Consider the following 26,884-nt stretch of genomic DNA (forward strand, 5'->3'; position numbering starts at 1 on the left):
GAGTTTGGCTGGATATTGCTGAGGAGGTCAGCTGCAGGGATGTGATCAGGAGGACCTGATACATTGTAGGAAGATCTTCGATGATCTCATGAGGTCAGAAAAGGTGAGTACAATGCCACACTCACCCACATCCTGAAGTGCCTGTCAACAAATCCCCATCACTCTGCCTTCCAAAGCCTACTCCTGTACATTATTCCTTACACCAACATACCTTGCACATTCACCCATCCCTCTCTCTCTATGTACATTCTCACATCCCCATCTGACTAATCACTCACCCTCATCCTAATGCAATCAAAGCAAGTAACACCACAGAAGGCCATTTAGCATTGACACCCCACTCCCTCATAGTCACCCTCTATAGATGTAGCCCATCCATTACTTACACTCATTCCATCACTCTTACTCAATCTTCTCTTCTATCCCTCCTTGCGGGAGAAGATAGCCCGCAACAACAGGGAGAGTGAGAGAACCGGAGGTGGCCTTCTCGTGACTGCACACCTCACAGCAGCAGAGGAGACGGCTCTGGGAATTTCAGGAGCTCGTGGTGGTGGGAGACGGAGCGAGGGGCACATCCCAGCAACCTGGTGACAGAATCACATCTCATAAAGCCACATGGCATACAACAATTACCCATGTGGTGACTGATGTCAGCAGCCAGTGAAATGTCATCATGTGCATAATGGTAAGGTTACCCATTCTTATTATAACACTTCTAATTCATCTCTTTACTCTTCCACAGGTCCATCAACAGCAAGACAAGGAAGATGACTCCTCAGAGGAACCTCCAGCATCTGAGGGTGCAGTGTCAGCAGACCCAAGAGCACCCAGCATCATCGCAGATGCGCAAACCTCGGTGGGTCCTTTGCACCATAGAATAGTTGTCACCTGGTGTCTCACAATTCACAAGTGAGCAAGAGCAGATGGTGTTGACAGGGATAGCAGTGGAGACTCGTCGCCGGAGGGCGCAGGACACTCCAAGCTCTGCTGAGCTACATGCAGCCACTGAGCCTCGGGGGCCATCGAGAAAGAGGCTGATCTTGGAGCGGCAGCAACAATTGCATGAGGCTCTGGCATCTTTTGCAGCTGCGATGTCTGCAAATGTTCAGAGAATGGAGGAGTCCATCTTCAACATGAGCACCGCCATGTCTCAGGCGATGGCGACGATGTGCTCTTCCATGGAAAGGATACTCTTAATATATTTGGGTTTTCCTTGATTTTACTTGCCAAGAATTTTTCATGCTCTCTCTTTGCTTTCCTAATATCCTTTTTAATTGCACCCCTGCACTTTCTGTACTCCTCTAAAGATTCTGGAGTATTTAGCCCTCAGTATCTGTCATACGCCTCCCATTTTTTCTTTATCCTACCCCCTATATTCAAGTCTAGATTGTTGATATATACCACAAAAAGCAAGGAACCTAGTACTGAGCCCTGCGGAACCCCACTGGAAACAGCCTTCCAGTCACAAAAACACCCATCAACCATTACCCTCTGCTCCTGTCTCCGAGCCAGTTTTGAATCCAACTTGACACTTTGCCCTGGATCCCATGGGCTTTTAACTTCGTGACCAGTCTGCAAAAGCCTTGCTAAAGTCCATATACACTACATCAAACACACTACCCTCATCTACCCTCCTTGTTACCTCCTCAAAAAATCCAATCAAGTTTGTCAGACACGACCTTTCCTTAACAAATCCGTGCTGACTATCCTTGATTAATCCGTGTCTTTCTAAATGAAGATTTATCCTGTCCTTCAAAATTCTTTCCAATAATTTTCCCACCACCGAGGTTAGGCTGTAATTACTCAGTCTATCCTTTTCTCCCCTTTTAAACAAGGGTACCACATTAGCAGTCCTCCGGCACCACACCTGAAGCCAGAGAGGATTGAAAAATGATGGTCAGGGCCTCTGCAATTTCCTCCTTTGTTTCGCTTAAAGCCTGGGATACATTTCATCCAGGCCTGGGGATTTAACCACTTTAAAAGCTGCTAAACCCCTTAATACAGGAAACTTTGGTTTATCCGGAGGTTGTATGTCCGGAATACTCGATCTAACGGCAAAAATCAGGAGCCGTTTTCTATAAGTATTTTTAGTTCTCATTCTTTTTTTTTCCCAGTCAGGCTCTGCAAGGTCTGTAGCTATAGCAACAGCTTCAGCTAGAGACGCTTGCAGCTGCAGCCGACTCTTTAGAAGCTGTTGCTAAGCAACAGTGTTTGTTGTCAGATACGGAGATGAAAACCTCCGTATGCTTCAACATTAACTTTGTATGTCCGGCAGTTTTGATAGATCGGCAACACGTCGGTCCCGTCGGTGCCGGATATCACAAAGTTTCCTGTACTTCCACTCTCACTATGTTTATTTCATCTAATATTTCACATTCCTCCCCCGTGATAGCAATGTCTGCTTCGCCCCTCTCTTTTGTGAAAACAGATGCAAAGTATTCATTAAGAACCCAACTGACGTCTCCCGCCTCCACACACAGATTACCCTAATGATCTCTAATAGGCCCTACCCTCCTTCCGTGCTGTAACTTTCTATGATTCTATGATAGAAGCACTTGCAAATGAAAAATGACACGCAAGCAGTGCTAAGTTTCAGTTATTTTGATTGGACACATAAATGTTTTTCTTTGCACCACTTTCGGGTCTTGTCCATTGACGTAATAAAACTCACTATGCACTTGGTTTGAGTATAAAGCAAGGCTTTAACCAACTTGTTTCAGAACATGGAGGTCTAGTTGTACTTCACTAGTTCCTGTCTTACAAAATGTCCCTGGCAAGCTGGGCCCACGCCCGAGTATTTATACTCCTTGGATGGCGCCACCAGCTGGCCGTCCAGCGTTATTTCATGAGTAGTTTCTTTATGATGATGAGATTTATAACATCCATTTTTGCCTCAAACCTTGGAAGTGGCTTTGTCACTTGGAGTGAATGGGGGAACTTAGTACAGCATGTGGCAGCCACATGGCTGCACTTGGAGCCAGTTAAGTAAATCTGGCCATGATGAGGCCATTCCAGGTCTCCCGGGTAGCAAAGTGTGCTGCTGCTGGCGGCATCTGCATCTCAGCTTCCTCCTCCTCATCTTCTGCCTGCTCATCCTCCTCCTCTGAAGAGGCTGTGTGCCATCGTCCTCCTGCAGCTGCAATCCTCGTTGCTGCGCTATGTTGTGTAGCGCACAGGAGATGACGATGATTCTGGAGACCCTGGCTGGTGCATACTGAGTGCTCCTCCAGACCTGCCAAGGCATCTGAAGCACATCTTTAACATACCTGTTGCTTGCTCTATGACACATCTGGTGGACATGTGGCTCTCATTATAATGCTCCTCGGCCTCAGTACATGACCTCCTCAGGGGTATCATCAGCCACGTCTTCAGTGGATAGCACTTGTCTCCAAGTTTGGAGGTGTGAAGAGCTGAGGGAGAGAGGACTGCTGCAGCACGAAAAAGTCATGACAGCTGCCAGGGAATCTAGCACATGCACAATCAACATTTTATGGTTGCAGATCAGCTGCACATTGAGGGAGTGGAAGCCTTTGAAGTTCACAAACACTCTTGGGTGATGATGGGATGCCTTCTTGACCACATGTGTACAGTCGAGGACGCCCTGCACCTGTGGGAAGCCAGCCAGAGCAAAGCTGAGCACCCACTCAGTAACACTGGCTTCGTCAGTGGCAAAGTTGATATAGAACATAAGAACAAAAGAAATAGGAACAGGAGTAGGCCATTTCGCCCCTCGAGCCTGCTCTGCCATTCAATAAGATCATGGCTGATCTTCTACCTCAACTCCACTTTCCTGCACTATCCCCATATCCCTTGATTCCCTTAATATTCAAAAAGCTATCGATCTCTGTCTTGAAAATACTCAACGACTGAGCATCCACAGCCCTCTGGGGTAGAGAATTCCAAAGACTCACCACCCTCTGAGTGAAGAAATTTCTCCTCATCTCAGTCCTAAATGGCCGACCCCTTATTCTGAGACTGTGACCCTTGGATCTAGACTCCCCAGCCAGGGGAAACATCCTCCCTGCATCTACCCACTCAAGCCCTGTAAGAATTTAATATGTTTAAATGAGATCACCTCTCATTCTTCTAAACTCTACAGAATATAGGTCTAGTGTACGCAATCTTTCCTCATAGGACAATCCCCCCATCCCAGGAACCAGTCTGGTAAACCTTCGTTGCACTCCCTCTATGGCAAGTATATCCTTCCTTAGGTAAGGAGACCAAAACTGTACACAATACTCCAGGTGTGGTCTCACCAGGGCCCTATATAATTGCAGCAAGGCATCTTTACTCTTATACTCAAATCCTCTTGTAATAAAGGCCAACATACCATTTGCTTTCCTAACTGCTTGCTGTACCTGCATGTTAACGTTCAGTGATTCGTGTAGAAGGACACCCAGGTCCCTGAACAGCAACATTTCCCAATCTCTCACCATTTAAAAAACACTCTGCTTTTCTATTTTTCCTACCAAAGTGGATAACTTCACATTTCTCCACATTATATTCCATTTGCCATGTTGTATATAATTGGCTGACTTGTGAAACATGGCATCCGTAACCTGTGTGATGCATCTGTGGGCAGCTGACTGGGAGATCCCGCAAATGTCTGCTGCAGATCCCTGGAACGAGCCTGAGGCGAAAAAGTTGAGGGTGGTGGTGACTTTGACAGCCACTGGTAAGGAGTGTCCACCAGGACCTCTGGGCAGCAGGCCTTGTTCCAGCAAGCTGCAAATGTCTGCGACAACCTGGCGTAATTGCCTGAGCCTCCTTCAGCACTGCTGCTTTGTCATGTGCAAGAAGCTCATCCTCTGCTGTATACACTGTGTTGAGGGTTTCGCCTCCGGCGCGCTGCAGCCCTGTGGGGCCCCCTCTCTCCTGTCGAGCATCAGGTCGTTGAGGAGAAGGCTGCTGTTGTGGTTGCTGCTGTTGCAGCTGTTGTTGTTGGTGGTGGTGCTCATCTTGGTCCCATTCTGAGGACCAAGGTGAGACAGTATAAGCGGCACCCATGCTGATGTAGCAGATGGCAGCTGAATTCGCTTCCTAGGTTGCAGAAATGACCTGCAAACTGCAGGAACCTAAATCTGTGCAGAGAATGTAGTCATCAACAGCCTTTCCCTTAGGCAACTAATGAGGTGTAAGATGTGTCTATTTATCTGCTATTCCCAGCTGTCAATTATTGCCTTCGCACAATAGCCACTGAGCTTCCGCCTCCCCTTCACAGGCGAGGTTCCCGAGCTGTGTGCTAGACGTTCTCATGCCGTTAAATTCAGCAGCTGTAGTTAAAAAGCCTGTAAAGCGTCTGATAACAAGGATTTAATGACTTTAATTAGGCCGCCCACCTCCACCAATCGGGTCCGTGGCGCACTGACAAACGTGCCCGAGTTAAAGGTGCGAGGAGGTGGGATGATGGCGGGTTCCCCACACGCCGTCTATTTTTGCTATTTTTACAGCCGACCCGCCTCCAAACCGGCATGCATGCCAACGGGAAAATTCCGGTCGATGTGATTGCATTAGAGAGGGTGCAGAGGAGATTTACAAGGATGTTGCCAGGACTGGAGAATTTTAGCTATGAGGAAAGACTGGATAGGCTGGGGTTGTTTTCTTTGGAGCAGAGGAGGCTGCGAGGAGACTTAATTGAAGTGTATAAAATTATGAGGGGCCTAGATAGAGTGGATAGAAAGGACCTATTTCCCTTAGCAGAGAGGTCAATAACCAGGGGGCAGAGATTTAAAGTAATTGTTAGCAGGAATAGAGGGGAGTGGATGAGATCCCTTTTCACCCAGAGGGTGGTGGGGATCTGGAACTCTGCCTGAAAGGATGGTAGAGGCAGAGACCCTCATCATTTAAAAAGTACTTGGATATGCACTTGAAATTCGTTAACCAACAGGGTTCCAGACCAAGAGCTGAAAAGGTGGATTAGACTCGATAGCTCTTTTTTGGCCGGCACAGACATGATGGGCTGAATGGCCTCCTTTCTGCTGTAAATCTCTATAGATGGACTGGTGAAATGGGCAGACACATAGCAGATGAAATTTGACGCTGTAGGAATCGTCAGATCCCTAGCTGAAATACTGAGGTCGAGTCAGTCCGATAATTAAACGAAGTTTAATGTAAACTAAAGAACAAACAATTGAATGCAGGAGAAATAATCAACAGGTCTTTTCTTAAGGCTGGCTTCACGAGGTCTGACCTGGGAACCTCCCAGCCTGACGTCATGACGTCATGACGTTTCCCGCCGTTCGGGACGTCACGTGACCAACGTGATGACGTCATCGCGCTGGTTCTGGAACTTACCGAGAACGGGTTATTTACAAACAGTAAACAAACATAGGTGCTGTAGCACTCTGTTAAAGGCAGTTATATAGTCATACAGGAGTCCCTTGGTGGCTTTGCCACATGCGCCCCCCCAGAAGTGTCTTTAACCACAAATGTCAATCGCAGAGGAGGTCGGACAAGCCTGTTCGAATGACTCCGATATTCCCGGAGAGGAATGGGCTGAGCAGACGATGAGCTGGCCTGCGGAACAGTCCGGTCAGGTGTGGCGGCAGCGGGCGGCCGCCCACGACGCGGTGGCTGCGCTGCCTCGACCGGTCGCTCGAGGTCCAGGTGTGCGGCCTTGAGGCGGTCCACGGAAATGTGGTCAGGCTTGCCCCCGATGTCCACTAAAAAACTCTTGGCACCCGCCTGCAATACCTGGAAAGGGCCTGTATATGGAGGTGTGAGAGGACTACAGTGGGCGTCATGCCTGACAAAAATGAATTTAGCCTGCATAAGCTCCGGCGGAACGTGTGACGCGGGCAAACCGTGATGTGACGTCGGAATTGGCCTAAAAGATTGAGCTGCGTTCTGTAGGATTCGCAAAATCCAGGAAAATACAGCCTACATTTTAAAACCCCTGAAATGGCCACATTTTTAAGAGCACAAGATGGAGTCGGCAGATCACATGACTCATTTCAGAAGGACATACCACTGCAATACCTTAAAGAAACCTGAGTCACCACCGATTGGAAAATTCCAGACTGACTGCAATTGATATGGTAATAAAGGTAGCAGCAGTAACGAAGTCAAAAACAAAGGACTTGCACTTGAAAAGGTCATGTTAATCGCCAGATAAACGTAAACCCATCACTGAAATCACAGAGCACAGACAAGACCCATTATCTGCATCAAACTCAGCGGGACACGGGACATAACCCATCAGTTTGGTTTCGGCCACGATTAAAGTCGTTAAACTAAAGTACCAGCTTTTGTCAAAGTAGCCGGCCCAAAACTTTGACAAAAGAAAACCCCTGATTTGGCGCCAAAGATAAGGGCAAGGAAACGGTATAACTGTTGGGGGAAAATCGACGGGCAGAAGGTACGATCGGAGGCAGAGAACAACGAGAGGTTAAGGTTAAGTTGAACGGTTCGAGTGGAGAGGTCCGATTAGGAGGTTCGATTACGGTTCGAGGAGCACGGAGGTTCTACAAGTTCGAGCAGGAGAGCAGGTTCAGGAGCCCGTCCCAGAAGGAAGATCAATCGGGAATCCCGGAAGCTACAGGAGCACCAAGGTCGAGGACAGTTTTAAAACCCTGGTGAGCATAGAGGCCCAACTCCACCTAGATGACCTAGTAGAGGGATACTTTAGAGACGGGAGGGTTTTAATATTAAGGGCTTTGTAATCGGAAGTGTTATTTATCCTTCGTTGTACCGCGCGCTTTTCCCACCCCCGTTTTATTATACCGCAGCTAATGAATTGATGTATTTTAAGATAGTCAAAGTAATTCTTGTGTGTTAAATTTTAGTTCCCATTGGGAGGCGTGTTAATGATTTTGTCTGTGTTGTTTCTTTGTTCCCTGTGTTTTTATTCTCCTTATAAATAAAGAAACCATTAATTTTAAAACCTACCTTGTCTCACCTGATCCATTTGTCTGCCGAGTCACAAGTTGGGCCAACACATCAAGGTAGTCTGGCAATAAGTCCAGTGTCTAGAATCAGTGAGGGGGGAGTGCTTCGAAACCGCTCACGAGCAGTGTGAAATCAAGAATCGATCTCGCACACCACAAGCTCGTGAAAAAGACCCCTTACAGAATGGCGACTGCGGCAGGACACTGGCTACAGACCCCTTGTGTGGTGGACAAAGACTCGGGTGAGACAGATGTGATGGAGGACAGGTTATCCTCCTACGTGTGTGGTAAAGTAAACGTTGCAAAAAAATGGGTATGCGACCTGTTAGGGGCCGAGCGTCCCCTAGAGGCAGCCGCCCAGTGGACGGCTTGTAAAGAGCGCCGCAAGGGCATTGAAAAAGCGGTATGGCTTATGTGTTATAAAAAGCAGGTTCTGATACTGGACCAAGCAGTGGCCAGTAAGGAAACTAAAATAAGGCATTTGTCCCGGGAGCTGCAGGAAAAAGTTGCAGCGGAAGGGAAGGTGCTAGTGGCCCTGGAGGCTGTAAGCCAGGAGAGGGCAGCGATGGTCCGGGACCATCAGGGGAAGGTAGAGCACATGGAAAGCCAGGCCGCTGAAGTGCAGCGTGAGCACCAGGCCAGGGTAGAAAGGCTGGAGGGCAAGATAGCTGAGCTGGAGGGGAGCGCTAGGTTCAGGAAATAGAAAGCCTGAATATGGCGTTGGCCAGGGCAAAGGGGATGATATGCCTCATTAGCCCCAAGGTCGGCCAGGCTGAGTTCAACGGCAACCCAAGCAGGGAAGTCCCGCAGGCAGCCCCCAGAGCAACATGGGTTAGGGAACCAGAGGTTTCACAGCTACCACACATAGCCCCTAGTTTTCCAGAGGTCTGGGATAAGGAGGGGTTGGAGGATGAAGACTTCAAGGTAGACCAGGATAGCCCGAGAGAGAATCAGGGACCGGGACCGGTGTACCCCGTGACACAACGAAGGTACGGACCACCCGGTGAGGACGGGGAACCTGGGGACCTCCAGAACCAATTCCTGGTGCCACACAGCGCACAACAGTTGCGCTCCATGGTGAGCTACATCCCCAAGCTCACCATGAAGGGGGACCCTTCTCTTCACTTTAGGGAGATAGAACAGGCGGCCTGTGTTAACGACTGCGACGAGGCAGAGCAGGCCAAGATGCTGTTGTTCTCCCTGGGTAGCGATCTCCTCCAGACGCTACCCGATGGGTGTAAGAGGGGTCAGGAAAATTATGAGGGGCTGAGGGACGAGATCCTGGAGGCCATGGGGATGAACGAGGGGAGTCCGTTCACCCGGGTGGAGAAAACAGTCCAGCTCCCCGGGGAATCCCCACAGGCGTTCGCGGACAGGCTGTGGCCAGTCTACCGGGGTGCGTGCCCGGGAATGCCGGCGCGAGAGCACCTGAATAGGGACCAGTTAGTCCACTGGCTCAGGTGCCTGATGAATAACTCCCTGCCCCGCGTTCGAACACAGGCAATGGCCTGGTTCGACCCCCGAAACCCTCAGACCACGGAGGGGACGGTGACCCGCCAACTCACCATCACCTTTAGAAACGGGAGGGATAGTGAGACACCCCAGCAAAAAGGGAAGGTTTGTGAGGTCAGGCCTGGTGACCAGCCCCGTAAAGAGTGGCGCCAGGAAGGGAGCCGTCCCAACCAAGGCAGACAAACGTGCTACGGTTGCGGGAAGGAGGGGCATTGGCACAGGGACTGTAAGAATCCCTGGAGGGGCACAAGGGGAAAGGTCCCCACAGCCCCAGCCCAAGCCCAGGCCACACTCCCGACCCCTGCCCCAGAGAGAGAGATGGAGTCAACTGTGCCTCCAGAGCTGCTGGAGGCGCTGCTGGCTTCGGTGAGATCGTTTGTCCTCACCAAGGGAAAAGTAGCAGCTACCGCCGGTCCGGCGGTTCCCCCAACCCCTTCCCAAAGTGGCCAGCCATGACTGGAGCCTGCGCAGCCCATCTACCTATGTGCGCTTCGGTACGACGGATGGAAGAGACCGCTTGTGCAGATGGAGGTAGAGAAGGAAACGGGGACTTATCTGTTGGACACGGGAGCTTCGTGCACCGTGATCCATACGGAGAATCCCACCACCTCACCTCTGTCTAACGGGGTTCCATACGTCCTATCGTGGTTCACCGGGGCGGAGCAGACGGGTGCGTTCTCCAGGCCGCTCTCGATCCGCCTGGGCACACTCCAGACAAAGTGGACATGTGTCCTGGCGAGATGGGAAGCGGAGGGAGGGAAGGGGATCCTAGTGGCCGACTTCATCGTGGGCCATGGGATCCTCGTGGACATCAGGAACCATTGCCTTTGGGGGGCCAACACCGGAAGGGAAAGTGGAGTGGTGGTAATCCCGGGGAAGGATGGGAAGGGAACCCTGTGTACCATGAAGCCGAAAGGGAGTTACGATCTCGGTGAAATGATGGAGGGTATCCCGGAAGCCCTGAGCGGTGCAGGCTCAGTTAGGTGCGTTCGCCACGCACAAACACGACTGTGGGAGGGTTGCGAGCTTTGAGGTTAGGGTAGATGGGGATCCCATGGCCCGGCCTCAAAAGCAGTACAACTTCCCAAAGGAAGCAGAGGCTGATATGGAGGTGGCCATATCAGCGCTGGTACGGCAGGGGGTGCTGAGGCCTATCGCCACCCATGTGAACTCTCCGCTTTGGCCGGTTAAGAAACCGGACAATTCCTGGAGAGCCACGGTGGACTATCGGGTATTGAACAGCAACATCCCCGCATGTGCCCCCACAGTGGCAGCAGTGGCCGACCTCATTGGGAGTATCCCTGCACCCGCGACCACGTCCACGGTGCTGGATATTTCCAATGGGTTCTGGTCGATCCCTGTGCGGAGGGAGGACCAGTATAAATTTGCCTTTACTTTCAAAGGGCAACAGTATACATGGAATTGCTTGCCACAAGGCTTCCATAATAGTCCCAGCATTTTCCACCAATGCATGGCGGACAGCCTGAAGGAGTTCAGTCAGCCCCTTCAGTTAGTACAGTACGTGGACGACCTGCTCCTGTTTACCGACACGGTCGGGGAGCACGGCCCACTGCTGGCTGAACTGTTGGAACTACTGACCAGAAGGGGGTTCAAAGTGAACCCAAAGAAAGCGCAGATCGGTCAACAGGAAGTCAAGTTCCTGGGTCTGACCATCCGCGCCGGAGAAAGGGCCATCGATAGGGCTAGGAGGGAGGCGGTACAGGAGTTACCGGTCCCCGTCACCATAAGGGGTGTGAGGTCATTTCTAGGGCTAACCGGGTACTACAGAGACTTCATGGAGGACTATGCGGCCACGGCAGCCCCACTACTCCGACTCCTGCACAAGGGAGTGGAGTGGTCGTGGGATGAAGGATGCCAGGCCGCGTTCAAGCTCCTGAAAAGGAAGCTGCAGACCGCACCGGCCCTGGGAGCGATAGATGGGGGAAGGGAGTTCTTCCTGGAGGTGGCGGCCAGCGGGGACAGTCTGAGTGCTGTGTTGCTCCAGGAGCGACATGGCAAGCTGAGACCCGTGGTTTACTCCTCCAGGGTGCTCACCGACGTGGAGAGGAGCTACTCGGTCTGTGAGCGGCACCTCTTGGCCACACACTGGGCTGTGAAGAGATCTGCCATCTTCACAGGCACCTCCCCCATCACCCTCCTCACACACCACACGCCCACCCAGATGCTTTTGGATGGGAGGATTAAGGATGGGACAGTAAGCAGTGCCCGCATTGCGCACTGGACCCTACTCCTCTCACAAATGGATCTGCGGGTAAGAGGCCTGTGCGAGCCCAAATTAGCCGCCAACCTGGCTTACCCTGGAACAGCCCAACAATGTTCCATTGAAGGGGTATGGGAGGTCGACGTTGGTCTCCGGGCTGGGATACATCCCACCGGCCGAGAGATTTACGTAGATGGTTCCAGCACAGTATCCGCTGGAAAGCGGCTCATGGGGTTCGGGGTTTTATGACCCAACGGCAGACATTGCGTTGGCGATTAAACTCCCCAGTACCATGAGCGCCCAGCAGGCAGAACTGTCTGCTGTGGTGTATGTGGTTACCCATCCCGAAGTTTTCCCTACCCAGTACACGATTTGCTCAGACAGCATGTTCATATGCAATTCGTGTACCGAATACCTGGCCATCTGGTCCCGTCGCGGATTCACTTCCGCGGATGGGAGACCCTTGGTGGTAAAGCCCCTGCTGGAGAAGATCCTGGCAGCCGTGGGTGAGGTCTTCATCCACAAGGTGAAGGCTCACTCCTCCACAGAACCTCGCGGTCAGGGGAACCAGCGAGCTGACGCACTGGCGAGAGAGGGTGCCCAGGCCGGAATTTTCTGGGACCCCTACGGGTCCGGACCAGTGACAGCTGTAAGAGGCAGGGGTGGGATCCAGGAGAGTGTAGGGGTAGCGCTAGCCCCGGAGCTCAAATCGGTCCAATCTCAGGACCATGCCCTGAGAGGGGTATTTAACGCGGTTAGCGAGGGGAAGAAAGTGGAAGGCCCGTATTGTGCAGCATCCCTGTCCATAAGAGAGGGGATGCTGTTTAAGGAAGAGCAGTGGGTGGTGCCTCAGCAGCACCGGAGGGAATTCCTTCAACTGGCCCATGAGGGACCGGGAGCAGGGCACCCCGGGCCTGAGGTCACCTGGCAGTGGGTGGAACAAGCAGGATGGTGGCCAGGACTCCGGGAGGACGTCCGGGAGTTTTGCGCGAACTGTCTAGTGTGCGCGGCAAATAACCCCGACCCCCACAGGAGGAAGGTGCCGATGGGACACGTTAGGAGGGTAGAGGGACCATGGCAGTCAATCCAAATCGACTATATCGGACCCTTACCCGCCACCCAGGGAGGCTATAAGTACTGCCTCGTTCTGGTGGACGTGTTCTCCAAATGGGTTGAAGCCTTCCCCCGCCGAACAGCCACAGCGTTAGGGACTGTGAGAATCTTGGTGCGGGAGGTGTTCTCGAGATGGGGACTGCCCCAGTTCGTGGAGACCGATCAGGGAAGCCAGTTTACCGGCCAAGTAATGCAGAACACCCTGATGCTGCTGGGCATTCAGGGGAAATGGCACGTAGCCTACAATCCACAGTCATCGGGGATTGTGGAGCGGATGAACCGCACCTTAAAAGAAAAATTGAGGAAAGAGATAATCGGTTCGCCCCAAGGGTGGGCAGAAGTCCTGCCTCTTGTCCTCATGGGGATCCGCGCCAGCCAATCGAAGAGTACGGGGTACTCTCCGCATGAGCTCATGACCGGAAGGGTCATGAGAACCCCCACCCATGTCCTGGCCCCAGTTCTAACGGAAGGGCAGCTAAGAGAGGTGAATCGGGATAAATTTGCCCGCACGCTCCTTGAACGCCTCCAAAGGGTCTATGAGGGGGCCGCAGGTAACATGGGGAGGCAGCACCAGGGAAATAGGATGCTGCTGGAGCCCAGTAAAACCCATCGCTGGGAGGTAGGGGATCTAGTGATGGTAAGAAACTACACCCGTGTGGGGAGTCTTGAGCCACTTTACATGGGTCCCTACAGCATCGTAGATCAAGCCAGCCCCATGGTGTATGCTGTGAAACTGCCCCGGCGCACAAAATGGTGTCACATCAATCAGTGCAAACTGTTTAAGCCGGAGGCAGGGAAGCAGGCAGTGGGGGCTGGAAAAGGCAGCAGAGAGTTAAAAACTGCAGGGGGGCTGCAGCCGCAGGTCACACAGGCAGGACGAGCAGCCTGCGTGAGGGGAGGAGTTGTCCCGTCCACACGGGAGACTCCCCCATTGTTTTGGGACCCAGAAGAGGAGGAGCCGGAGGTCCTAGGTCCTGTCCCTGGTCACAGGAGAGGGGAGGAGCCGGAGGTCCTAGGTCCTGTCCCTGGTCACAGGAGAGGGGAGGAGCCAGACGTCATAGGTCCTGTCCCTGGTCACAGGAGAGGGGAGGAGCCGGAGGTCCTAGGTCCTGTCCCTGGTCACGGGAGAGGGGGGGAGCCAGCAATGTTAGGTCCCACCCCGGTTTTTAGGAAGGAAGCCGAGTCGGAGGACGAAGGTCCCGCCCCCGACTGCGGTGAAGGGGAGGAGCCGGAGGTCTTAGGTCTTGCCCCTGAGTACAGCATCAGAGAGGTGGCGTCTGGGGGCGGAGACTCTCGACCTGGAGTCCCAGGTAGCGGAGAGGTGCCTGCCGCTGACCCAGAGCCTAGGGAGGCGGAGCCTGCGGGAGGAAGCCCACAGCTGGCAGTCGTGGGGAAGCCACGGGCTGCAGCCAGGGCCAAAGCTCCAGCCAAGGGTCCGACCCACAAGGAAGCCTCACATGTGGTGACCCTCAGACGGTCAAATAGGAAACCGCAATCGAGGAAGGTTTGGTCGCCGGTTTCCACAAAAGGGACCCCCCGGAAGAAAGCTGCGGGAAGTTTAAACGGTCCACAGCCAGCAGCCACGGGCGGCCAGGGACCAGCAGCTGAGACCGATGTGGGAACGCAGCAGGAGGAGGCCTGCGACGGTCCCCACAGGTTATAAGCTGGCTGTCCGGAGACGGGCGGCAGATGTATATATATATATAGTTTTGGGGTAATGAGGTTAGTTTAATTGTAATTTTGGTAAATAAGTAAGTGGTCTTCTGGAAGTATGGTAGCACTTTGGAGCGATAGAATGTGGCAAGTTTTAGGTGAGCTAGGGTCGCGGGACCCACTCACCCCGCGCCCAAGCCGAGGAGCCCAGGGAGCCCGGCTCGAAACCTTTTTTTATCTCTCCGCCAGATAGTAACAAGATGATGCCAGTAGGAGGCATCATCCTCGCGGCCCTGGTGGGCCTCAACGTCGCCTGGAGGGGAGAGACGGAGGATCACCGTATCTTTGGCTGCTCCGGGGAAACTGCGCCTCTGGCCCACGACGGGCAGGGCCTGCGCGAAGCAGAGGAAGTCGCTGGGTACACCCACGAGGGCAACTGGCCTGGATGGCTGGGGTTGAACTCCATGAAATATTCGAGCGAGACCAGCTTCGCCTACGGAGAGGTCTCTCTGTCGTGTCCTCGGATCAAGATCCAGGCCACGCGGATTAGTGTGACCGTGGGGAAGCGTATTTGCCTAACCTGCAGGGGGAACATCCCCCTGGATAGGTGGTGGTGGCTCAGGAAACTGAGCAGGGACATGGGGAACCCCAGAGTAAAGTGGGAAAGGTTAGGGAACGACACTCACCGGACTATCACAGGGACCCAGGGAGGGTTGACAGTGTGCTGGGATAAATGGTGGGAACCCGATCAGGGGATTTACGTGTGTATGTGGGGTTCAGAGAAAGTCTGCCCCACAGGTGTTTCCATCATTTTCCACAGCCAGTGGCAAGATAACGGGAGGGGGATAGACTGGGAATCGGGCTTGGACGCATGCACGGTCCCCTACTCCCCAATCGCGATTAATGCCACTGAGCTAGTGACCCGCCCCCGACAGCCCCTGCCCACGACCCAGACACCACGGACGGTAGCAGAGGGATGCCCCACCACCACCAAGGGACCAGGGAACGGGTTAGTATTAGTTCCCACTGACCAAATGGCCTATCAGGGGGTCCATTACGCAGTGGCCTCGGTCATCCTCAACCTAACCGAGGTGCACCTGCCGGAATGGTGCCCCGTAGAAACGGCAAGGCTGTATCAGGCCCTGCTGAAAGAGACCCTGCAGAAGTTTTACGAGTTTGACTTCGCGGGGGTCAATAGAACCGAACTCTACACCGAGGGCCACAAGGAATGGGAGCAAGTGGGGAGACAAAGAAGGGGCGCCGTGAACGACTGGTTCACAGGGCACAGGGTTCAACACTGGGTCGTCCATCATAAATAGTATGGATGACATCGAATTACAACGGCAGGTTAACGGGTTAAAGACCCAGTTGAAGGGGATCCTCACGGACGAAAACCGAGTGGTGGGTTCGGAGCTCCATGAGGATCAGGCTATGACTCTCCATTTAAAGGAGATCATAGCAGAGCTGGAGAAGCTGGCTCGGACGGTCAACGCTCTCATTAGGGAGGACAGGAACGTCTCAGATCAGGCTGCCCAGAATGAGGTGTGCGTACTGTATGGGGCATGGTTGCTGGGTGAGGGCCGCAGCAATCTGGAGGACTTAAAACAGGGTTTGGTCCCCTCCTGGATCAGCAACAAGCACCTCGCAGCCCTACACCCCTTTGAGAACGCGTTGAGTCCGTGCCAGCTCCGGCTCGCTTCTGAGGCCTACCCAGTCCCTGTGGACTGTGGTCGCTCCAACCACACCATCATGGGGGTCGTCGTGCGGATCCCAGTAATGAGTAGGGCGGCCCGGCCTGCGCCGGTGTATAGGGTGGTGAACATTGGAGTCATTCGGGGGGGAGCACACGTCCGTTTCGCAGCGGTCCCACCCTACGTCATTAAGTGGGAGCATGCAATGACGGGTACTGACCTCTCAGGGTGCCGTAGCTGGGGAGCACACATAATCCTGTGTCCCCAGCACTTGAATGCCTATTCAACACCACAGTGCGGGTTCAGTTCTGCTGACGCTAACCCTATCAATTGCACCATGGAAGCCATGGCACAGGGCCATGTTCCCCCACAGGTGGCATACATAGGAGGTGGGACATACTGTGTCGCCACCACAGCGTCCCACTACCGGCACGGACAGCACGGCTGGTGCGCGGTCAGTGAAAGCAGCTTCTGTTTCAAACCCAAGGCAGTAGTTCAAGTGGCACAGCTGCGGATTATCCCGATCCCTGAGCCATCCACTGTTCCCCTCACTGTCAAGGAGAACTTCATCGATCTCCAGAAGTACGTGGCCCACTTTGGTTTCATAATTCCCCCTCTCCCAGAACATCTAACCGAACTGCTGAAAGCAGTTACTGTCTCCCAAAAGCACTTCTATACTTTAGAGCAGAAGACCATCGACATAGGGGCAAAAATCCTAGACATAGTGGTTCAACCATGGTGGGACCTCTTTGATAATATAGAGATCCCATCATGGGTCAGACTGGCTTCCCACGTTTTAGTGGTGTGCCAGATAAGGATCATTCTATACCTGGTCTGTGTCCAGTGGAGGAGGAAGGGACACGACAGGGAGTTCCCTAGTCAGCAGACTTGGCGGGACCACTATGTCAGCATAAACGGGGACTCGCACGTGTAACTACCTTATTTTCCCATCTGTTTTTTTGTGTATTATAATAAAGATTGTGTTGCGTCGGGTTATGACTCTAATGCGAGTCTGCACGTAGTATAAATGTTTCTCCGGTGGGGGATATCTACTCAACTGCGTTTTCGGGATGAGGAAAGTGCGTGTGCAAGGTACACTCCATAGTCAGGTAAACTACGGGGAAGGTCAGCTGGGGAGGGAACGGATTTATGCTCACCCTAAAACATTCATGATACAAAAAGACAATTCGAGATGTCCATTGTATCACAGGGGGGACTATAGGATTCGCAAAATCCAGGAAAATACAGCTTACATTTTAAAACCCCTGAAATGGCCACATTTTTAAGAGCACAAGATGGAGTCGGCAGATTACATGACTCATTTCAGAAGGACATACCACTGCAATACCTTAAAGAAACCTGAGTCACCACCGATTGGAAAATTCCAGACTGACTGCAATTGATATGGTAATAAAGGTAGCAGCAGTAACGAAGTCAAAAACAAAGGACTTGCACTTGAAAAGGTCATGTTAATCGCCAGATAAACGTAAACCCATCACTGAAATCACAGAGCACAGACAAGACCCATTATCTGCATCAAACTCAGCGGGACACGGGACATAACCCATCAGTTTGGTTTCGGCCACGATTAAAGTCGTTAAACTAAAGTACCAGCTTTTGTCAAAGTAGCCGGCCCAAAACTTTGACAAAAGAAAACCCCTGATTTGGCGCCAAAGATAAGGGCAAGGAAACGGTATAACTGTTGGGGGAAAATCGACGGGCAGAAGGTACGATCGGAGGCAGAGAACAACGAGAGGTTAAGGTTAAGTTGAACGGTTCGAGTGGAGAGGTCCGATTAGGAGGTTCGATTACGGTTCGAGGAGCACGGAGGTTCTACAAGTTCGAGCAGGAGAGCAGGTTCAGGAGCCCGTCCCAGAAGGAAGATCAATCGGGAATCCCGGAAGCTACAGGAGCACCAAGGTCGAGGACAGTTTTAAAACCCTGGTGAGCATAGAGGCCCAACTCCACCTAGATGACCTAGTAGAGGGATACTTTAGAGACGGGAGGGTTTTAATATTAAGGGCTTTGTAATCGGAAGTGTTATTTATCCTTCGTTGTACCGCGCGCTTTTCCCACCCCCGTTTTATTATACCGCAGCTAATGAATTGATGTATTTTAAGATAGTCAAAGTAATTCTTGTGTGTTAAATTTTAGTTCCCATTGGGAGGCGTGTTAATGATTTTGTCTGTGTTGTTTCTTTGTTCCCTGTGTTTTTATTCTCCTTATAAATAAAGAAACCATTAATTTTAAAACCTACCTTGTCTCACCTGATCCATTTGTCTTCCGAGTCACAAGTTGGGCCAACACATCAAGGTAGTCTGGCAATAAGTCCAGTGTCTAGAATCAGTGAGGGGGGAGCGCTTCGAAACCGCTCACGAGCAGTGTGAAATCAAGAATCGATCTCGCACACCACAAGCTCATTAAAAAGACCCCTTACAGTTCCCGGTGGGCCTCCAGTTGTTCGGCTGCCGACCAAGGTCACGTTGGTGACGGAAGAAACTCGCCTGGCACCCGGAGTGGCTGTCCATAAACCAGCTTGGCGGCCGATGCCTGCAGGTCCTCTTTGGGCACTGTGCATAACCCGAGCATCACCCAAGGCAGCCTGTCTATCCATGCGGCCTCCTGGAGGCTGGCCCGCAGCGACGCCTTCAAGGACCGATGAAAGCGCTCACATAGTCCATTTGCCTGCGGATGGTAAGCCATGGTCCGATGGAGCTTGGTGCCCAAACCCAAGGCTACGGCGTTCCACAGTGCAGACGAGAATTGCGGCCCGCGGTCCGACGAAATATCAGACGGAACGCCGAAACGTGCAACCCAGGAGGAAAGAAAAGCCCGGGCGACATCTGCGGAGGTGGTGGACGTCAAAGAAATGGCCTCCGGCCACCTGGTGGTACGGTCGACAATAGTCAAGAGATGTGTGAAACCCTGTGACGGCGGTAGTGGGCCAACGAGGTCGACATGGACGTGATCGAAACACCGCTCCGGTACTTCGAAAACGGCTACGGGAGCTTTGACGTGCCGCTGCACCTTAGCCCGCTGGCACACGACGCAGGTGTTGGCCCAGTCGCGGACATCCTTGCGCATCCCTCTCCAGATGAACTTGGACGCCAGTAGTTTTTGTGAAGCCCTCACGCCAGGGTGTGCAAGCCCGTGGATGGCATCGAAAATGTTCCTATGCCAGGACTGCGGAACGATCGGGCGGGGGTCCCCCAAGGAGACGTCGCAGAGCAAGGAGGTGCCGGCCGAGTGGAAAAGCACATCCGCTGGCTGAAGGCAGGAGGAGTCGGTACGGAGAGCTTGCGTTTCCGGAACAGCCGCTTGGTCAGCAGTCATGAGTGAATAATCGAGTCCCAGCTGGACGGCCTGGACCGTCGCATGCGAGAGGCAATCGGCGGCCACGTTGTCCTTGCCGGCCACATGCAGGATGTCGGTTGTGAACTCAGAAATAAAGGTGAGCTGTCGTTGCTGTCGAGCCGACCACGGCTCAGCCGTCTTGGCCATGGCAAACGTCAGGGGCTTGTGATCCACAAACGCGGTGAATTGGCATCCCTCCAACAGAAAACGAAAATGGCGGATGGCCAGAAACAACGCCAACAACTCCCTGTCGAACGTGCTGTAGCTGCGTTCGTTACGACGCAATTGGCAACTAAAAAATGCCAGCGGTTGCCACGTCCCATCGACCCATTGCTCCTGCACGGCGCCTACGGCGTAGTCCGAAGCGTCAGTCGTAAGCGCGATGGTGGCGCCAGGCAGCAGGTGCGCCAACATCGTTGCGTTTGTGAGAGCATCTTTCATGTCCACAAAAGCGCAATCCATCTCTGGTGTCCAGACCACAGGTTCCTTCCCCGGTTTCCCTCTGAGTGCGCGGCCCGGGGAACAAACCGATGGTAAAAATTTACCATACCGAGGAACTCCTGGAGTGCTTTAACGGATTGCGGGCGTGGAAAAGCAGCAATCGCCTCCACCTTCGACCGAAGTGGCACTGCTCCTTCCGCAGTGATGCGGTGGCCCAAAAAGTCGATCTGTCGCAGCCCGAATTGGCATTTGGCCAGGTTAATTATGAGGCCATGCTGATGGAGGCGGCGAAAAAGGAGGCGCAGGTGGCTGAGATGTTCCTCTTTCGAAGTACTGGCGACCAGGATGTCATCGAGATACACAAACAGGAACTTAAGATCCCGCAGCACTGAATCCATAAGGCGCCTGTGCCGCATTCTTGAGCCCGAACGGCATTTGGAGGAATTCAAACAGTCCGAACGGGGTAATGACCGCCGTCTTCTGGATGTCCTGGGGGTGGACGGGCACTTGATGGTACCCCCGGACGAGGTCGATTTTGGAAAAAAAACAATTGCCCGCCAAATGTGCGGAGAAATCTTGGATGTACGGTATTGGGTGTCGTGACCTCATTGAGGTGCCGATAATCGCCGCAGGGCCGCCAACCACCACCGGGCTTAGGGGCGATATGAAGTGGCAAAGACCAGGGACTATCTGACTGGCGAACAATCCCCAGCCGCTCCATGGTGGCGAACTCCGCCTTCGCGGCCTCGAGTTTACTGGGTTCCAGCCGCCGAGCCCGGGCATAGACCAGAGGGCCGGTCGTCGCGATGTGGTGCTCCACACCATGTTTAGCGGTCATTGCCAAGAAGGTGGGCCGAGTTAGATCCGGAAATTCCCCGAGAAGGCGGGCGAAGTCGTCGGGCGCCGGCACGGTGCAGGAAACCGTGTGAGTCGCGCCTAAGCCCCGAAAGCACGGGATGGAGGCAAACGTGGCGGCGTGAATCAGACGGCGATTTCGTAAATCAACCAATAGGCCATTGGCACAGAAGAAGTCAGCGCCGAGGATTGCCTGTGACATTTGGGTGGTGATAAACTCCCATAGGAAACGTTGCCCGCCGAAACACACCTGGATCCGCCGCTTCCTGAGCATACGAATAGCACTGCCATTGGCGGCCTGGAGTGGAGAACCGCGCCTCCCGACCCTGTCGTCGAGGAGCGAAGTGGGGAGGATGCTGCACTGGGCGCCCGTGTCACACAAAAACCGCCAGCCCGAAATGGAATCGGTGATATAAAGTAACTTCCCGGAATCTCCAACCGCCATCGTAGATGCAAAACCGACCTCGGGGTCGTTCTTCCGTTCACGCAGTCGGTGCTGTTGCTTTCTCGTTGCATTAGGCACGAAACTACAGGGAGGACGGCAGCATCTGGCTTTTGGGCCGAAACGGGCGTGATAGTAACAGAGACCGGATGGTGGAGGCGCCAAGGCGGGGTTCTTCAGAGCGGGACGCTTCAAGGTGGCGCAGTACTGCTGCATCACCGCATAAATAGTGTCGGCTTCGGCCGCGAGGACTACACCGTCCGTAGCCTTCGACCTGGCAAGGGCTGCTTGCACCTGCTCGGGGAGCTGGCTCAGGAACAGTTCCCGGAACAGAAAACACAGCGGCTCAGAACCAAGGAGCGTGAGCATCTGGCTCATCAACTCAGACGGCTTGGCGTCGCCTAACTCGGGCAGTGTGAGTAAACGTCGCGCGCGCTCTGCTTTCGTGAGGCCGAAAACCTGCGTTAGTCGCGCCTTAAGCGTATCATATTTGTTATCCACGGGCGGGTTTTCCAGCAGGCTGATGATCCTCGAAGCCGTCGAGCTGTCCAGTGCGGAGACCACGTAAAGATAACGGGTCTGATCCAGCATGATGTTCCAAAGTTGGAACTGAGCCTCCGCTTGGACGAACCAGGAGGCCGCCTGTTGTTCCCAAAATTGAGGGAGCTTCAAGGTCACTGCATTAACATCCATCGTGCTGCGTTGCGCTTCCTCCGCGAAAATCGTCCGCGAAGCTTCGGGGTCACCACTGTAGGGATCATCAGATCCCTAGCTGAAATACTGAGGTCGAGTCAGTCCGATAATTAAACGAAGTTTAATGTAAACTAAAGAACAAACAATGGAATACAGGAGAAACAATCAACAGGTCTTTTCTTAAGGCTGGCTTCACGAGGTCTGACCTGGGAACCTCCCAGCCTGACGTCATGACGTCATCACGTTTCCCGCCGTTCGGGATGTCACGTGACCAACGTGATGACGTCATCGCGCTGGTTCTGGAACTTACCGAGAACGGGTTATTTACAAACAGTAAACAAACATAGGTGCTGTAGCACTCTGTTAAAGGCAGTTATATAGTCATATACAGGAGTCCCTTGGTGGCTTTGCCACAACGCAAAGAAGTGTGAAGTGCTAAATTTTGGTAGAAAGAATGAGGAAAGGCAATATAAACAAAATGGTACAATTTTAAGGGGGTTCAGGAACAGAGACCTGGGGGGTGCTTGTACACAAATCTTTGAAGGTGTTAGAACAAGTTGAGAAGGCTGTTAAAAAAGCGTATGAGATCCTTGGCCTTATTAATAGTGGAATATAGAGTACAAAGGCAAAGAATTTATGATAAACCTTTATAAATCACAGGTTAGGCCTCAGCTGGAGTATTGTGTCCAATTCTGGGCACCACATTTTAGGAAGGATGTAAAAGCTTTGGAGAGGGTGCAGAGGAGATTGACTAGAATGATACCAGGGAGGTGGAGAGACTAGAGAAGCTGGAATTGTTCTCCCTGAAGCAGGGTAGGTGAAGAGGATATTTAATAAAGGTGTTCAAAAGTATGACAGGTTTTTATACAGTAAATAAGGAGAAATAGTTTCCACTGGCAGAAGGGTCAGTAACCAGAGGACACAGATTTAAGGTAATTGGCAAAAGAACCAGAGGGTATATGAGGAGGAATTGTTTGATGCAGTGAGTTATTGTGATCTGGAATGCATTGCCGGAAAGGGTGGTGGAAGCAGATTCAATAATAACTTTCAAAAGGGAATTGGATAAATACTTGAGGGGAGAAAATTGCATGGCTATGAGGAAAGAGCAGAGGAGTGGGGCTAATTGGATAACTCTTTCAAAGACCTGGCACAGGCATGATGGGCTGAATGGCCTCCTTCTGTGCTGTATGATTCTATGATCTCCATCTCCAAGCCCCTTCCACGGTATGTCCGCACCTCATTGCTCCTGAAGTGCCTGATGGTGGCCTTCCTACACCTATGGCAATTTGTGAATGCTAATTATGGGCGACCTTTCCCTGTGGAAAGAACAAGCAGATATAGAAAGGCACAGGATTAATTCAAAGTTGAATGTCGCCCAGGTGTCTGCAAATATTCCATCCTGATCCTGCTTCAGGTCCAGGCGATGCAGAATTTGCTTCACTTTTTGTTCAAACCCCACCACCCTTGCTCCCACTCAGAAAGTAGGATATGGAACAGTGGAATGATGGGAGAGAGATGTGTGGCTGTGAGGGGTGCGGGGGTGCTCTCTGAAACTTGTGTCTTCACTTACTTTCACTAACCTGGTGAGGTCATTAAAACATTTCCAGCACTGTGTTGTCATTTGTTGGGTGGTTGATGTGGCACTGACTGCCTGTGCCACCTCTTCCTAAGTTGCCTGTGATGCCCTTTTCTGGAGCTTCCTATCTTGCATTCCAAATAGCCTTGGCCTTCTTTCCCTTATCTCTGCCAACATCACCTCCTTGGAAGCTTTCAAGAGTCCTTAAGCACAGCAGGTATACTAGTTCTGACCTTCTTCCATTCTCCTCTCATTGTGCTCTTGCTTTGTCTCTGCTTCCTTAAGACGTGCTATGCTTTCTGGCCCTTAAAGCAGCAACAACCTTTTAACTGCTGCAGCTAAACTGGATTCCCCCCATGCCAGCTGCAGAGAACCACTCAGCTGGATTCAGAATGACCAGGATTCTTTTTGTTCAACCTGTCCTGCGTACGTATTGAGGCCTTTCCCCCAGAAAAATGCAGTCAGGTGCCGGTGGGATCATGTGGACGGGTGGAAGCCCCACGCTGGCCACTTTCCCGATGGGCCCAGGGAAATTCAGGCTATAGTATCTGTAATGGGAACTGCTCATTTACCTGTTCAATGTTAAATAAATGTGCTGATTTATATCCAAAGCCACAGTCTGATACAGTTAATATTCGTCCACCTACAGAAGACAAGAAGGTCTCTTAGTGGCTTGTGATATATCCGAGTAGCTGAAGTATAGTGGCAAGAGTTTTTGGTTCAACCTCTGGGTTCACCACATCTACCTAGATATTGGACGGATACAGACACACTGTGGTTCGTTGGGAAGCAAGGTCTGCTTATGCGAGTTATCACTGACGTGAAGCCAAGAAGTATATGTAGTGTAAATAACAAACATAACACAAGTTTCTGCATACCTTCAGGATGTTCAAGAGCCATGATTTTTGAAGCCAATGAGGGGGTCACTGGTTCACTTTTACTCTTATTGCTCATGTATTTTGTGTGACACATGTGGTAGAGAAACATTACTGTCCGGGAAAATGAGTGATCAACCAGCCTTCAAGCTAAACTGGTGCTTTTCTGGGAAGAATTGGTCTATTTCCAAACATCCACAGGGCCTGAATATTTGTTGAAGTAGCTTGGAGTGAATTGAGAGGTGCCGTCTTGTCTTAACCTAGAAAAGGGCTGAGCTGAGGGTAGTAAAGAAAGAACTTGCATTTATATAATGCCTTTCTTATGCTCAGGACGACCCAAAGTTCTTCACAGTCAATGAAGTACTTCTGAGGTGTAGTCAAGGTTGAATGGTGCCATGGGATCTTTTACATCGACCTGACAGGGCAGACTAGGCATCGAGACATGATTTAACCACCATCAGAACAACAGGACCTCAAGTCTGAGCTAAGTTTGGCTCGCTTTTTGGCTATTTAAATGAATGTTTGGAAAATTGTGCACAGTGCACACCTAAATTTCCCATATGTGCTCCCAATAGTTGAAGCTTCCCGTTAAAAGTACAAAATCAGAAAATTCTCCGTAGAATCCAATGTGACTTTTTGTTGCATAAATGTACTAAGATGCAGCCTCAATTTGGCAGTGTGTGAAGAACACTGACAGCAATGGAAAACATTTATTTTTACACATGCAACAGAGCAAAGCAAAGACAACAATCTGGAAGTAAGTGATGGAAATTAGCATATATGAACAAAAATCAGAGAATTGAGCTGCAATACTTCCTTCTTAGAGTTGACCTGCAATGTTGAAATGCTCACCTGAGGCATGTACTTTACTTTCAAGAACTCTGCCCATCTCTCCTCTTCTACTCATTTCAAGAATGGCTGATGCTGATAGAGTTTCCTGACATGACAAACATACAAGACCAGGTCAGGAATAACACAAATTGAATAAATAAATGAAACCATACAAATAACTTGCATATATAGGGTATGGTAGCATAGTGGTTACTGGACTAGTAATCCAGAGGCCTGAACTAATGATTTGAGAGACATGAGTTCAAAATCCTGCCACGGGGAATTAAATTCAGTTAATTAAATAAATCTGAAATAAAAAGCTAGTATCAGTAATGGTGACCGTGGAACTACAGGAAAACAGCGAGAGGATCTCCGTGGGTTTTCTCCGGGTGCTCCGGTTTCCTCCCACAGTCCAAAGATCACAGAAATCACAGAAACCCCACAGTGCAGATAGAGGCCATTTCGGCCCATCGAGCCTGCACTGACACATATCCCACCCGATCCTCGTAACCCCTACACCAACACATATCCCACCCTATCCCCGTAACCCCAAGTATTTAATCCCCCTAACACTAAGGGTCAATTTATCATAGCTAATCAACCTAACCCGCACATCTTTGGACTGTGGGAGGAAACCGGAGCACCCGGAGGAAACCCACGCAAACAATGTGCAAACTCCACACAGACAGTCACCCGAGACCGGATTCGAACCCAGGTCCCTGGCGCTGTGAGGCAACAGTGCTAACCACTATGCCACCGTGCGGGTTAGGTTGATTGGCCATGATAAAAATTGACCCTTAGTGTTAGGGGGGATTAAATACGTGGGGTTACGGGGCTACGGGGTTATGGGGATAGGGCTTGGGTGGGATGGCTGTCGGTGTAGGGACCGGGTGCTAGGGTTTGGATGATCAGCCATGATCTCATTGAATGGCGGAGCAGGCTCGAAGGGCCGAATGGCCTACTCCTGCTCCTATCTTCTATGTTTCTATGATCGGACAAAGTCAACATGGATTTACAAAAGGTAAGTGAACCAGATGGGTTTTTACAACAATCCAGTAGTTCCACGGTCACCATTACTGATACTCTAGCATTTTCCCCACTGTCGTTGTCAGGCTTACCGGTCTATAATTCCCCGTTTTCTCTCTACCACCTTTTTAAAATAATGGGGTTACATTAGCTATCCTCCAATCCGTGGGAACTGTTCCAGAGTCTATAGAATTTTGGAAGATGACCAGCAATGCATCTACTATTTCTCGGGCCACTTCCTTAAATACCGGGCGCAGGAGATCGTGGCTGTAGTGTTTTGCGCCGCTGCAAAATGTCTGGTCAAATTCGCGAGCGACGCAAACATTGCCGCGCCCGGGCGCTAGTTGCTTTGCGCTAACGGGAGCCGCAAAGCAACCGAATTTTTCCCCCTTAATTAAGGGCAGAGAGTTATACTAAATACTTTAGTTAATTAATCTAATAACTAGAGGCATGGCAGGGCAGCTCGGTCTCGTGGAACGCACATCCTGTGCCATTTGGGAAGTCCTGGACTCTTCACGTAGCCTGTAAATGTCGCCAGCTGCAGCAACTCGAACTCCAGGGTTCGGAGCTTGAGCGGCAGCTGGAGTCACTGCAGTGCATCCACGAGGCTGAGAGCTACGTGGATAGCACGTTTCAGGATGTGGTCACCCCACAGCTTAAGAGTGTGCAGGCAGAGAGGAAATGGTGACTGTAAGACAGAAGAGGAGGACCAGGC

General features: G+C 51.7%; 1 protein-coding gene across 1 annotated transcript in view; it reads right to left on the reverse strand.

The window, feature by feature from the left end:
- LOC147108459 (uncharacterized) overlaps positions 1 to 26,884 on the reverse strand; it is a 777,120-nt gene that overhangs the window by 376,041 nt on the left and 374,195 nt on the right. The window contains exon 14 of the mRNA XM_086005101.1: positions 25,165 to 25,249. Coding sequence (XP_085861227.1) covers positions 25,165 to 25,249 — 85 coding nt within the window. The remainder of the gene's footprint in view (positions 1 to 25,164; positions 25,250 to 26,884) is intronic.

The sequence above is a fragment of the Somniosus microcephalus genome, chromosome 13, assembly GCF_052327205.1.
Source record: "Somniosus microcephalus isolate GS21.2 chromosome 13, FLI_Smic_1.0, whole genome shotgun sequence".
Classification (NCBI taxonomy): Eukaryota; Metazoa; Chordata; class Chondrichthyes; order Squaliformes; family Somniosidae; genus Somniosus; species Somniosus microcephalus.